We start from the raw sequence: 14,759 nt of genomic DNA on the forward strand, positions 1-14,759 counted from the left end.
ATGGTTAAACACTTCTTCCCCTCCCTCCATAGTTTAAACTCATGTTCCCTGGTCCTCCCCAATCTGTTAAACTGGGATAATCTATCAATAGGGAGAGTATCCAGCCCTTCAATTATTTTATAAACCTCTATCAGGTCACCTGTAAGTCTACGCTGCTCTGAAGACCAAGGTCTTTGAGCCTATCTCAGTAGCTGAGGTTCCTTTAGTTCGGAATCACTCTTGTGGCTCTCCTCTGGACCTTTTCCAAGGCCGCTCTATCACCCACCATGAGGGGGGACCGAAACTGGGCCTAGTACTCCAGATGCAGTCTGACCAGCGACCTGTATAGCATCAAAATGATGTCCTTTGATTTATACTGAATGGTTCTATTAATACAACCCAATACCTTGTTAACTTTAGCTACAGTTTCTCTACATTGGTAATGAACCTTTGGTGATCTGTGCACCGTAATGCCAGGATCTTTTTATCTCTCAATCTCTTTCAGTATTGTTCCATGCAAATGATGTCTGTATTCTGTGTTGGCCCTTCCAATGTGCATGACATTGCATTTATCGAAATTAAATACCATTTGCCAATGCGTGGCCCACTCCCCCAGCACATCTAAATCTTTTAGGATTTGATTGCACTCCTCTACTGCCTTAACCCTTGCACAGATTTTGGGTCCCTCTCCCACCTTACTGACCATACTCCTAACACCACTGTCCACTGTCATTAATAAACGCCTTGAAGACCAATCCCTGGGGGACACCACTAGTAACATGTCTCCAAGCTGAACCGGGATTGGAACCGAGTCCCACTCCAGAGACTTGAGCCCATAATCCAGGCTGAGACTCCCAGTGCAGTACTGAGGGAGTGCTGCTCTGCCGGAGGTGCCGTCTTTAGGATGAGATGTTAAGCTGAGGCCCCGTCTCCCCTCTCAGGTGGATGTAAAAGATCCCATGGCACTATTTTGAAGAAGAGAATGGGCGTTCTCCCCATTGTCCTGGCCAATATTTATCCCTCAGCCAATATTGATAAAAAACAGATTATCTAGTTATTATCACATGGCTGTTTGCGGGACCTTGCTGTGCACAAATTGGCTGCCACGTCACATTACAACAATGACTATGCTTCAAAATGTGGAGATGCCGGTGATGGACTGGGGTTGACAATTGTAAACAATTTTACAACACCAAGTTATAGTCCAGCACATCGTTCACCTGACGAAGGAGGAAGCCTCCGAAAGCTTGTGAATTTAAAATAAAATTGCTGGACTATAACTTGGTGTTGTAAAATTGTTTACAATTATGCTTCAAAAGTTGGCTGTGAAAAGCTTTGGGACGTCCTGAGGTTGTGAAGGACGCTATATAAATGCAATTTTTTTTTAGATAATGTTGTTAATAAGTATAATTATACCGTTGAATGTTGACAATCCCAAAGCAAGTTTGCCAAAACTTGAACTTCTACAACTTTATATAACTGGGGTGGATTGGCACCTCCTTGTACTGCGGCCAAATCAATCGTTCATTCAGCCATTCAATTAAAACTAAAAGCAGCAAAAAGAACAGAACATATTTTACACAAAAGTGATTAGCTTCCATAATGTGCTGTGGATGCAAAGTGAAGTTTGGCAGTGCTTGGCCTGTATTTAGTGTGCCCATCAAGCATTAAAAGTCAAATGTTCTAGTCATGGATCAGAAGTTCTTACAATGGGAGTGTAAAAAATGTGGCTTCCTTCATTGGAATTCTGTACAATGGGAATGAATGAGAAGGGGTTTGGTCCATCGGGATTATATACAATGGGAAGGGGTTTGGTCCATGGGGATTATATACAATGGGAAGGGGTTTGGTCCATCAAGATTATATACAATGGGAAGGGGTTTGGTCCATCAGGATTATATACAATGGGAAGGGGTTTGGTCCATCAAGATTTTATACAATGTGAGGGAATAGCAAGAGGTTCGGTCCATCAGGATTATATGCAATGGGAGGGAATGGGAAGGGGTTTGACCCATCAGGATTCCATACAATAGGAGTAGACAAAAAGTGGTTTAATTAATTAAGATTCTGTAGAATGGGAGTGAATAGGAAAGGGTTTGGTCCATTGGGATTCTATATAATGGGAGGGAATGGGAAGGGGTTTGGTCCATTGGGATTCTATATAATGGGAGGGAATGGGAAAGGGTTTGGTCCATTGGCATTATATACAATGCTGTTGAGAAGGAAATGGTCTGGTCCATTGGAATTCTATGGTGGAATCAGAATTATGATGGGATCATTTATCTGGAATTATCTGTGGTTCATTTAATTGATTTGAAGAAAGGTTCTAAATAATCATTCCTAATATACAATCCTACATTCCTAAATTAATGGCAAATCAGCACATCAAGCAGGAGGATGCATTTCACTATTTGAAACAGCTCTTGCATTCCGTTGACCTGGCAATAACATTAATAAATCTCCCCCCTGGTATCAGGTTGCCCGAATGCCTGAGAGGCAGGGCTTGGTTGGGCTGTTTGTTCCGCTCTGAGCTGCTGCTATGTTGTAGCCACGTTATTTACTGCCGTGCGATGGGAGAGATTGTCATCGCACAGCCCGACTCTTTGAAGAATGAAAAGCAATATTTCTGTGCCGTGTCACCAGACAAAAGCAGCCTGTCATTTCCAAAGAGAGAGATAGCCTTTACCATCCGTGCTTTGTAGTTACCGGGTTAACCTCATGTGTACTGAAGATCATTGCATTCGTATTGTCTGGTTTAGTCACTGCGAGCTCCTTCTGTACACTTGCACCTTCAGTACAATTCATTCTGATGTAGCTTAGCTTCTGATCTAACATTCAGTGTTTGTGGCCTTTCTGCAACAGACAAACCATATAAAATGCCCTCACTATAACACAGTTCTCACTGTAACACCCTCTGATATACCATACTTTGCCTCTGGCTTTCTCTCTAATAGAGAAACCATATAAAATGCTCTCTTGATAGTTCAGGCTTCACCGTGACACAGTTTGATGCACCGTGACATCTGATATTATATACATTCCTTGTGGCTTTTTTGCACCAGCAGAAAAACCAGACCCTCACTTGCCCATACACTCTTGGCCTGTGTACATGTCCACACAAAGTGTCTGCCTGTCCACAAACTGGGACCAATGTATTAGCCAGCGCACGGCTTTGTTAGTCCGTTTCCGCATTTAATTCCGAGCTCGCTGGTGAATAGGATCCCCTTCCTTTTGGAGTTGGCTCAGACATAAGAAAGAATTGGCATTTATATGGTCGGTAAGCAGAGGACGCAGAGTCAAGATAATCGGCTAAAAATCCAGGGGCGAAATGAGGAGAAGTTTTTTTTTTAAGCAGCGAGTTGTTCTGATCTGGAATGCGCTGCCTGAAAGGGTGGTGGAAGCAGATTCAATAATAACTTTCAAAAGGGAATTGGATAAATACTTCAAAAGGAGAAATTTGCAGGGCTATGGGGGAAGAGCAGGGGGAGCGGGATTAATTGGATAGTTCTTTCAAAGAGCCGGCACAGGCACGATGGGCCGAATGGCCTCCTCCTGTGCTGTATGATTCTATGATATAGCACCTTTCATGACCTTAGGATGTCTCAAAGGGCTAAACAGACACTCTTGTATTGCGAGAAACGGGGCACCAATTTGCGCACAGCAAGATCCCACAAACAGCAATGAGATAAATGACCAGATAATGTTTTTTTTTCAGTGATGTTGGACAGTTATAGACCGGCGATGGATGGGCTTTTGTAATTGTGCGAGGTCATTTCCTAGTTATTGTAGCTCATTTTATTATCCCCTTTCCTGCTTTCTCCTTTTCTTCTAGTCCTGCTTTCTCGACTCATTTAGTGTTCAGCCACCAGGGTAAACCGCCACCCACCAGCCCCTCTGTGAATTGTTTCATAGTTGCTTGACCCCTTCCCTCTTGCGACCAAACCCACCATAACAGCTCAAACAAAGAGTGAGCAACTATGCAGGTTAATAAGGGTAGCCATGTTTGTTCTTGCATGCAGGTTATTGGTCACAAGGGTCAGGTTACGATACTTTCTAGCAACTGATGGCAGTCTGCTTGATCAGCAGCCCATCCACCATCTTAAACATTCACTCCCTCCGCCACCAGCGCACTGTGGCTGCCGTGTGTACTATCTGCAGGATGCACTGCAGTAACTCGCCAAGGCTTCTCTGACAGCACCTCCCAAACCCGCGACCTCTACCACCTAGAAGGACAAGGGCAGCAGGTGAATGGGAACAACATGACCTCCAAGTTCCCCTCCCTGTCACACACCATCCCGACTTGATAATATATCAGCCGTTCCTTCATCGTCGCTGGGTCAAAATTCTGGATAGCTCCCACCAAACAGCAATGTGATAATGACCAGATAATCTGTTTTAGGTGTTGGTTGAGAGATAAATATTGGCCAGGACTCTGGGGAGAACTCCCCTGCTTTTCTTCAATTAGTGCCGTGGGATCTTTTACGTCCACCTGACGGGGCCTATGACCTTCCGACTCAGAGTGCTACCCCCTGAGCAACAGCTGACAACTCTACACTGTCCCTCCCTGAGCACATCTTTAAGATTATGAAGGGGTTCGATAGGGTAGACGTAGAAAAAGTTTCCACTTGTGACGGAGTCCAAAACTAGAGGTCACCGGGCCTTGTACACAGGCTGAGCTGATGTTCCGACTTAATCTCACCCTATCTGCATAACCCTTTATTCCTTTCTCCCTCATGTGTTTATCTAGCTTCCCTTTAAATACATCTTGGATTGACGACAGAAGACAGAGGGTGGTTGTAGAGGGTTGTTTTTCAAACTGGAGGCCTGTGACCAGCGGTGTGCCTCAGGGATTGGTGCTGGGTCCGCTGTGATTTATATTAATGATTTGGATGAGAATTTAGGAGGCATGGTTAATAAGTTTGCAGATGACACCAAGATTGGTGGCATTGTGGACAGTGAAGAAGGTTATCTAGGATTGCAACGGGATCTTGATAAATTGGGCCAGTGGGCCGACGAATGGCAGATGGAGTTTAATTTAGATAAATGTGAGGTGATGCATTTTGGTAGATCAAATCGGGCCAGGACCTACTCCGTTAATGGTAGGGCGTTGGGGAGATTTATAGAACAAAGAGATCTAGGAGTACAGGTTCATAGCTCCTTGAAAGTGGAGTCACAGGTGGATAGGGTGGTGAAGAAGGCATTCAGCATGCTTGGTTTCATTGGTCAGAACATTGAATACAGGAGTTGGGATGTCTTGTTGAAGTTGTACAAGATATTAGTAAGGCCACACTTGGAATACTATGTACAGTTCTGGTCACCCTATTATAGAAAGGATATTATTAAACTAGAAAGAGTGCAGAAAAGATTTACTAGGATGCTACCGGGACTTGATGGTTTGACTTATAGGGAGAGGTTGGATAGACTGAGACTTTTTTCCCTGGAGAGTAGGAGGTTAAGGGGTGATCTTATAGAAGTCTATAAAATAATGAGGGGCATAGATAAGGTAGATAGTCAAAATCTTTTCCCAAAGGTAGGGGAGTCTATAACGAGGGGGCATAGATTTAAGGTGAGAGGGGAGAGATACAAAAGGGTCCAGAGGGGCAATTTTTTCACTCAAAGGGTGGTGAGTGTCTGGAACGAGCTGCCAGAGGCAGTAGTAGAGGCGGGTACAATTTTGTCTTTTAAAAAGCATTTGGACAGTTACATGGGTAAGATGGGTATAGAGGGATATGGGCCAAGTGCAGGCAATTGGGACTAGCTTAGTGGTATAAACTGGGCGACATGGACATGTTGGGCCGAAGGGCCTATTTCCATGTTGTAAACTTCTATGATTCTATGATTCTATGATTCTATGATCTATGCTATTCGCCTCAACTACTCCTTGTGTTAGCCAGTTCCACATTCTAACCACTCTTTGGGCAAAGAAGTTTCTCCTGAATTCCCGATTGGATTTATTAGCGGCTATTTTATATTTACGACCTCTAGTTCTTCTGTCACCAGTGGAAACTTTTTCTACGTCTACCCTTTCGAACCCTTTCATAATCTTGAAGACCTCTATCAGAGAGACCAGCGTTTAATTGATTGCTGACTTGCACTGACAACACAGTAGAATTCACGGCAAGTCTCCTTCCTTATTTTATTCGGGTTTTGTTGGGCCCTTGTTTCGAGCTGCGAAAAGCCTTGATTAACTGTGCTCAGAGGTATTGCCATCTGGGCTAATGAGAGGGTCACGCGTAGAACTGAGTTTCCACCCACTTACAGAGGTTAAAATGGCAACACATTGACCCAATGCGAAATGGATGGTTTTGTTATGGCAGTAAGGGGAAGCCAAGCACTGTATATAATTCCTAATTAGACTCAATAAACTGAGCACTCATTACAGCCTTCAGGCTATCTGTATGATATGAATTTGTGTATGAAACATATCAATGTATAATGGGATTAGCTGCATAGAAAAAAAAAATCAAACAATTATTAAGCTCCTTTCAGCAATACAGAGGCTTTGGGCAGCTCAAAATCTGCCAATTATTCTTTGCTATAATTAAAATAATATCCTACTGTATCCAATCTACTGCTGAGAAATATTGTTTCTTTTCCTTTATGATTTGGGTTTTTCTTCAATGTATTATGTTCACTCATTTTTATCTTAGTGTGCTTCTTCAATTATTTTCTGTACCTTTGTGGGCCTGCTCCTCGCCAGTGTTGTAAACTATTCTGTGGCTGTCATTCCCATGGGCCTCTGGTGCTCTTAATCTGTAAAATGGCCGTTATCTCCGGGGATATCACTCTGTAAAATGGCCGTTATCTCCGGGGATATCGCTCTGTAAAATGGCCGTTATCCCCGGGGATATCATTCTGTAAAATGGCCGTTATCTCCGGGGATATCGCTCTGTAAAATGGCCGTTATCTCCGGGGATATCACTCTGTAAAATGGCCGTTATCTCCGGGGATATCGCTCTGTAAAATGACCGTTATCTCCGGGGCTATCGCTCTGTAAAATGGCCGTTATCCCCGGGGATATCACTCTGTAAAATGGCCATTATCCCCGGGGATATCGCTCTGTTAAATGACCGTTATCTCCGGGGCTATCGCTCTGTAAAATGGCCGTTATCTCCGGGGATATCACTCTGTAAAATGGCCGTTATCTCCGGGGATATCGCTCTGTAAAATGGCCGTTATCTCCGGGGATATCGCTCTGTAAAATGGCCGTTATCTCCGGGATTATCGCTCTGTAAAATGGCCGTTATCTCCGGGGATATCACTCTGTAAAATGGCCGTTATCTCCGGGGATATCGCTCTGTAAAATGGCCGTTATCTCCGGGGATATCGCTCTGTAAAATGGCCGTTATCTCCGGGGATATCACTCTGTAAAATGGCCGTTATCTCCGGGGATATCGCTCTGTAAAATGGCCGTTATCTCCGGGGATATCGCTCTGTAAAATGGCCGTTATCTCCGGGGATATCGCTCTGTAAAATGGCCGTTATCTCCGGGGATATCGCTCTGTAAAATGGCCGTTATCTCCGGGGATATCGCTCTGTAAAATGGCCGTTATCTCCGGGGATATCGCTCTGTAAAATGGCCGTTATCTCCGGGGATATCGCTCTGTAAAATGGCCGTTATCTCCGGGGATATCGCTCTGTAAAATGGCCGTTATCTCCGGGGATATCGCTCTGTAAAATGGCCGTTATCTCCGGGGATATCGCTCTGTAAAATGGCCGTTATCTCCGGGGATATCGCTCTGTAAAATGGCCGTTATCTCCGGGGATATCGCTCTGTAAAATGGCCGTTATCTCCGGGGATATCGCTCTGTAAAATGGCCGTTATCTCCGGGGATATCACTCTGTAAAATGGCCGTTATCTCCGGGGATATCACTCTGTAAAATGACCGTTATCTCCGGGGATATCACTCTGTAAAATGGCCGTTATCTCCGGGGATATCACTCTGTAAAATGGCCGTTATCTCCGGGGATATCGCTCTGTAAAATGGCCGTTATCTCCGGGGATATCGCTCTGTAAAATGGCCGTTATCTCCGGGGATATCACTCTGTAAAATGGCCGTTATCTCCGGGGATATCACTCTGTAAAATGGCCGTTATCTCCGGGGATATCACTCTGTAAAATGGCCGTTATCTCCGGGGATATCACTCTGTAAAATGGCCGTTATCTCCGGGGATATCACTCTGTAAAATGGCCGTTATCTCCGGGGATATCACTCTGTAAAATGACCGTTATCTCCGGGGATATCACTCTGTAAAATGGCCGTTATCTCCGGGGATATCACTCTGTAAAATGACCGTTATCTCCAGGGATATCACTCTGTAAAATGGCCGTTATCTCCGGGGATATCACTCTGTAAAATGGCCGTTATCTCCGGGGATATCACTCTGTAAAATGGCCGTTATCTCCGGGGATATCACTCTGTAAAATGGCCGTTATCTCCGGGGATATCACTCTGTAAAATGACCGTTATCTCCGGGGATATCACTCTGTAAAATGGCCGTTATCTCCGGGGATATCACTCTGTAAAATGACCGTTATCTCCGGGGATATCGCTCTGTAAAATGGCCGTTATCTCCGGGGATATCACTCTGTAAAATGACCGAAGAGAGGTTTGTGACCCCAGACTCATTGGATGGGAGGTAGGATGTTAGTCAGGCCTCTTGTGGACAGTTGAGGCAGGGTGTGTGTGAATGTGTGTGTTAATGTGTGCGTGTATTTATGTGCATGTGCATGCATGTTTGTGCATGTGTGTGTTTATGTGTGCATGTGTTTGTGTGTGCGTGTGTGTTTGAATGCATGTGTGTTTATGTGTGCTTGTGTGTTTATATGCATGTGTGTTTGTGTGTGTGTATGCGTGTGTGTTTATGTGTGCATGTGTTTATGTGTGCGTGTGTTTATGTGTGCGTGTGTGTTTGTATGCGTGTGTGTTTGTATGCGTGTGTGCTTATGTGCATGTGTGCACGCGCATGTCTGTCTATCTGTATCTGTAATGCACATGGGTGTGTGTTTATGCATGTGTATCTGTCTAACTGTGTGTTTTTAGTGTGTGTGTGTGGTATGTGTGTGTTGTGTATGTTTCTAGGTGTTGGTGTCTGTGTCTGTTTGTGTGTGTGTGTGCACGCCTGTGTGGGTGTGTGCGTGTGTGGGTGTGTGCCTGTGTGGGTGTGTGGGTGTGTGGGTGTGTGCGTGTGTGCGTGTGTGGGTGTGTGCGTGTGTGGGTGTGTGGGTGTGTGGGTGTGTGGGTGTGTGGGTGTGTCTGTGGTGGTGGTGCAGGGTGAACTCCCATGTAACCAATCCACAGTACACCATTCTGACGGCCGATTGCACCCCTTGGATGCTCAGTTTCGAACACTTTCCTCACAAGTAACTCTTCGAATTCTTCTTCTCAATAACTCAAGCGTTCCCCTTTCTCAGTGGATGGTTCAATCTTGTCAATGAGCTGCAGGATTCGCCCCAGAATGTGGAAGAATCGTGTATACATTAATATAACATCTGGAGTGATGGGAGAGTGGGGACAAGGGGAGGGAGAGGGACAAACGTTGGGTAGAGGCAGGGGGGAAATGATTTGTTTTAAGCAAGTTGTAAAATGATCGTAGCAAACACTGCCTCGTGGAGACTGCGAGGAGCGAGGATCTCCTGGTCCTACAGCCAGACTTTGTAACTCCCTCCAACAATCTCAAACAGCATGAAAAAAATCACCTCAAATATATATCATAGCACAAAAAATAATTCACTGAGAAAAAATGCATTTTATTTGCAGAACAAGGTTATAGTTTCGAACTAATGAGAAAACATTTGCACAAGGAGGTGGGAAATAGGGAATGTATTTTCTCCTTTTATTATAACCTCCCAGTAGTGTGATTCCATCGAGCTAAAGAGCAGAATGCTTGGGATTTGTCTGATAGACCCCGATTAAGCAGATTGTAACTCTGATAACGCAGGACTGTACGGTACCAGGGAACGGATGACAGAGAGGTTGGTCTGATGGGGTGAGGGTTCGTGGTAATCGGCTGTGAATGAGCAGGGTCAATCGTAGGGGTAAGACAGGTCCGATGTTGGACCATCTTAGGAGACCTGATTATCACTTGGTCGCAGTAGAAGATAAGGCACTCAGTCAAGTGCAGCCCTGTGTTTATAATAGAATGGCGGAGGGCCATTCGAGAAGCACTCTCTTCATTAAAAAATATTAAATATTGTAGATTGGGGGGGGGTTAGGAGCAGGGGACATGACCTAAAGAGTGATAGATCTTTGGAATAATCTGCCGAGTGAGGTAGTCGAGGTTAAAAACATAAGGGATGTTCAAATTAAAGCAGAATTCTCGACAATGGGAGAGTTAAGATGCTCGACGAATGGGATTCGATGGGAGAGTTAAGGTACGAGAGGGAGAGGCTTTGATGGGAGAGTTGGGGTAAATTTTAACCTCCAAATTCTCCATTTTCAGAGCGCGGCTCCAACACGCCTGCTTCTGGGTTTAACCCAGGCAGGTTTGTCTGCGTGTGGAGAGCAGACACCGAGATGTCCCGTCCCCATTTAAAGCCGGCGGGCCCACACTTAAAGGGGCAATGTACCTCATTGTGATACTTGAGATATTTAATATTTTGTGTATTGGAAAACTTAAACGAATTTAACTTTACCTGTTCGGCCTTCCCATCACTTCCCATTCACGTCAGGTGAAAGGAGGCAGGAAGGGCCAGATCCATGAGGTGAGGGCACTGCTTGTGGGCCCGGAGGAGCAGGAGAGCTTCATCCAGGCCCAACACGCTCACCTGGCCGACAGGACCCTGCGATCAGCTGACCCCCTCCCCCCCCCACCCCGATGATGCCCCCCCTCCCGATGATGCCCCCACCTCCATGGTGAACCCCACCGACCTCCGACTCGTCACCTGAGATCCAGTGACCTCCGATCTTCTTCTCAGCCCCCCCGATCTCTTCCTCAGCCCCCCCGATCTCTTCCTCAGCCCCCCCGATCTCTTCCTCAGCCCCCCCGATCTCTTCCTCAGCCCCCCCGATCTCTTCCTCAGTCCCCCCCGATCTCTTCCTCAGTCCCCCCCGATCTCTTCCTCAGCCCCCCCGATCTCTTCCTCAGTCCCCCCCGATCTCTTCCTCAGTCCCCCCCGATCTCTTCCTCAGCCCCCCCGATCTCTTCCTCAGTCCCCCCGATCTCTTCCTCAGTCCCCCCGATCTCTTCCTCAGTCCCCCCCCGATCTCTTCCTCAGTTCCCACCAATCTCTTCCTCAGCTCCCCCAACCCCAATCTTCTTCCTGCGCCCCTCCCCCGATCTTCTCCCCAGCCTATCATCCCTCCCTCCACCCCCCCCCCCTCCGATCCCCAGCTGCGGCCTTAGAGGGAGGGTTTTGCTGGGAGAGTTGGGGTGCTAGAGGGAGGGTTTTGATGGGAGAGATAGATTACTAGGGACATGAAGCTTAACATATGAATATTAGAGGAATGAATTTTAATAGATCGAATGGTTCTTTCTCATCCTTCACTTCTCTTCCTGTTTTACAAACTTGCTTGGATGCTCTGCAGTGACGGAGCCAATACCAGCTGCATCCTTAGACTTAATGTTAATTATTGCTTAAGTTTCAAAACTAGTATCAAACATGGGTCACCACCCCTCCTCAACCTCCTCATCTCCAGAGAGCATAACCTAAGTTAACCCATGGGTTTGTTACTCATGTCCAGTTTACCGGATTAACATTCTGACGCTGAAAGAGGCACTCTTACATGTCCTGGGTCCCCTCGCTGCCTGCGCAGTCCCATTAAAGTGTCCGTCTGCAGTACAGCTAAATTTGTAACGTGTGGGCCCTGCCCTCGATCAGCCTGCGTGCATCAGACAAACAGTAGAGCATGACCAACGAGTCAGAGTCAGCCGAGACCAATGGTGGGGGGAGTCCAGAACAAGGGGGCATAACCTTAAAATTAGAGCCAGGCCGTTCAGGGATGATGTCAGGAAGCACTTCTTCACACAAAGGGGAGTGGAAATCTGGAACTCTCTCCCCCAAAAAAGCTGTCGAGGCTGGAGGGCAATTGAAAATTTCAAAACTGAGATTGATAGAGTTTGGTTAGGTAAGGGTATTAATGATTGGGGAAACAAGGTGGGTAGATGGAGTTAAGATATAGTTCAGTCATGATCTAATTGAATGGGGGAACGGGCTCGAGGGGGCCAAATGGCCTCCTCCCATTCCTAAAAACAAGTATTAGCAACATTTCTCTGGAAGTTGCAAGAAACTTTTGATAACGACCGGATCAATGAATGGTAACTTCTAATGGATAATGAAACTCCGAGATAGTGAGCACTGCAGGAGGCCAATCTCTGCTTATCCTGAGGTGTGTTATGTTTGTGGGGATGTGGCTTGTGGCAACATGGAAGACGCAAAAAGCAGCGTCAATGTAAAGGCAGCAGCAAATGCTGAGCAGTGTTTCTGAGTGTTCTTCGTGTGTACCAGTAGTGTAGGAGTGGGTGTCCATGAAAGATAAAACGAACTTGCATTTATATAGCGTCTTTCACGACCTCAGGATGTCCCAAAACGCTTTACAGCCAATAAAGCACTTTAGAAGTGCATTCACTGCTGTAATGTAGGACACACGGCAGCCAATGTGCGCACAGCAAGATCCCACAAACAGCAAGGTGATAAGTGGCCAGATAATCTGTTTTAGTGATGTTGGTTGCGGGATAAACATTGACCAGGCCCGTAGTCATTCAGCTTGTGAAGAATAAACTCTTATCGACTCAGAGACAAACTGTAATTTATTAACAATAAAAATTAAACAACAATAAATTCGGCAGCTTTGACTTGATTACGGAACTTTCAACTTCCACCTCCTCAGGTACAAAAATAATAAGAGTGCTAACACCTCAGTAACTCCAGGATTAGCGTCCAAAACACAAACTCGTTCATGAGATTTAGTCCAGTTACTTGGCTGATCAGATTTGCATCCAATGAACTATCTGACTCTGCAGGAGTCCTGGACCTCAGTAGACCAGAGGATGAGATCTGTGTTTCTCTGCGGCCAGATTCCTGATTGACCAAATAAAAACTTGCTTGTGCATTACGGGTAACGTGGCTAATTTAGGTCATCGTATGAATGGAACGAAGAGGTCGGGCTGGAGGCGGGCCCTCATGCTCAGAACCCTGTTACGAAATTGGTATTTTAGACCTGCTGAGCTCGCCCCACTTATTCCCAAAATTGTATCTTCCCCCTTCCCCCCAGCCTCAGTGCGTCAGGCCACCTGGCCCCGCCTCCTTTACTGACTGGCGCCACCTTTTTTTTTTGCCGATTTGCCCCGCCCACCTGTGCTAACTGGCCCCGCCTCTTTTACCGACTGGCCCGCCTCTTTTATCGACTGGTCCCGCCTATTTTACTGGCTGGCCCCGCCTTTTTTCCCTGACTGGGTCTGCCTTATTTGTTGACTGTCCCCGCCTCTTTTGTCAATTGGCCCCACCCAGTTTGCCAACTGGCCCCGCCTCCTTTTTACTGCTTGTATGTTGAGTGAACGGTCCCTTTTTCTCTTCACAGAACCATTGGAATCGAGACCATGATGACACAGGCTCAACGCATTCAGGCACGCCCGGGCCATCCAGTGGGGGCCTTGCATCACACAGTGGAGACAACTGCAGTGAACAAGGTAGCTCACTCTCCGCTCACTCTCCGCTCACTCTCCGCTCACTCTCCGCTCACTCTCTGTGCGCTCTCCGCTCACTCTCCGCTCACTCTCTGCTCACTCTCCTCACACTCTCCGCTCACTCTCCGCTCACTCTCCGCTCACTCTCTGCTCACTCTCCTCACACTCTCCGCTCACTCTCTGCTCACTCTCTGCTCACTCTCCGCTCACTCTCTGCTCACTCTCCTCACACTCTCTGCTCACTCTCCGCTCACTCTCTGCTCACTCTCCTCACACTCTCTGCTCACTCTCCTCACACTCTCTGCTCACTCTCCTCACACTCTCTGCTCACTCTCCGCTCACTCTCTGCTCACTCTCCTCACACTCTCTGCTCACTCTCCTCACACTCTCTGCTCACTCTCCTCACACTCTCTGCTCACTCTCCTCACACTGTCTGCTCACTCTCCTCACACTCTCCGCTCGTTCTCCGCTCACTCTCCGCGCACTCTCCGCTCACTCTCCGCTCACTCTCCGCTCACTCTGCTCACTCTCCGCGCACTCTCCACTCACTCTCCGCTCACTCTCCACTCACTCTCCGCGCACTCTGCTCACTCTCCGCGCACTCTGCTCACTCTCCGCTCACTCTCCGCTCACTCTCTGCTCACTCTCCGCGCACTCTGCTCACTCTCCGCTCACTCTCCGCTCACTCTCCGCGCACTCTGCTCACTCTCCTCACACTCTCTGCTCACTCTCCACATACTCTCCTCGCACTCTCCTCACACTCTCTGCTCACTCTCCTCGCACTCTCCTCACACTCTCTGCTCACTCTCCGCTCACTCTCCGCTCACTCTGCTCACTCTCCGCGCACTCTGCTCACTCTCCACTCACACTCTGCTCACTCTCCGCGCACTCTGCTCACTCTCCGCTCACTCTCCGCTCACTCTCTGCTCACTCTCCGCGCACTCTGCTCACTCTCCGCTCACTCTCTGCTCACTCTCCACATACTCTCCTCGCACTCTCCTCACACTCTCTGCTCACTCTCCTCGCACTCTCCTCACACTCTCCGCTCACTCTCCGCTCACTCTCCGCGCACTCTGCTCAATCTCCTTACACTCTCTGCTCACTCTCCGCGCACTCTGCTCACTCTCCTCACACTCTCTGCTCACTCTCCACAT

General features: G+C 47.1%; 1 protein-coding gene across 1 annotated transcript in view; it reads left to right on the forward strand.

Moving 5' to 3' along the window:
- Positions 1-14,759, forward strand: part of LOC137305870 (homeobox protein Meis1-like) — a 202,871-nt gene that overhangs the window by 127,191 nt on the left and 60,921 nt on the right. Inside the window, exon 7 of the mRNA XM_067974806.1 lies at positions 13,500-13,608. Coding sequence (XP_067830907.1) covers positions 13,500-13,608 — 109 coding nt within the window. The remainder of the gene's footprint in view (positions 1-13,499; positions 13,609-14,759) is intronic.

The sequence above is a fragment of the Heptranchias perlo genome, chromosome 41 (genome assembly GCF_035084215.1).
Source record: "Heptranchias perlo isolate sHepPer1 chromosome 41, sHepPer1.hap1, whole genome shotgun sequence".
Taxonomy (NCBI): Eukaryota; Metazoa; Chordata; class Chondrichthyes; order Hexanchiformes; family Hexanchidae; genus Heptranchias; species Heptranchias perlo.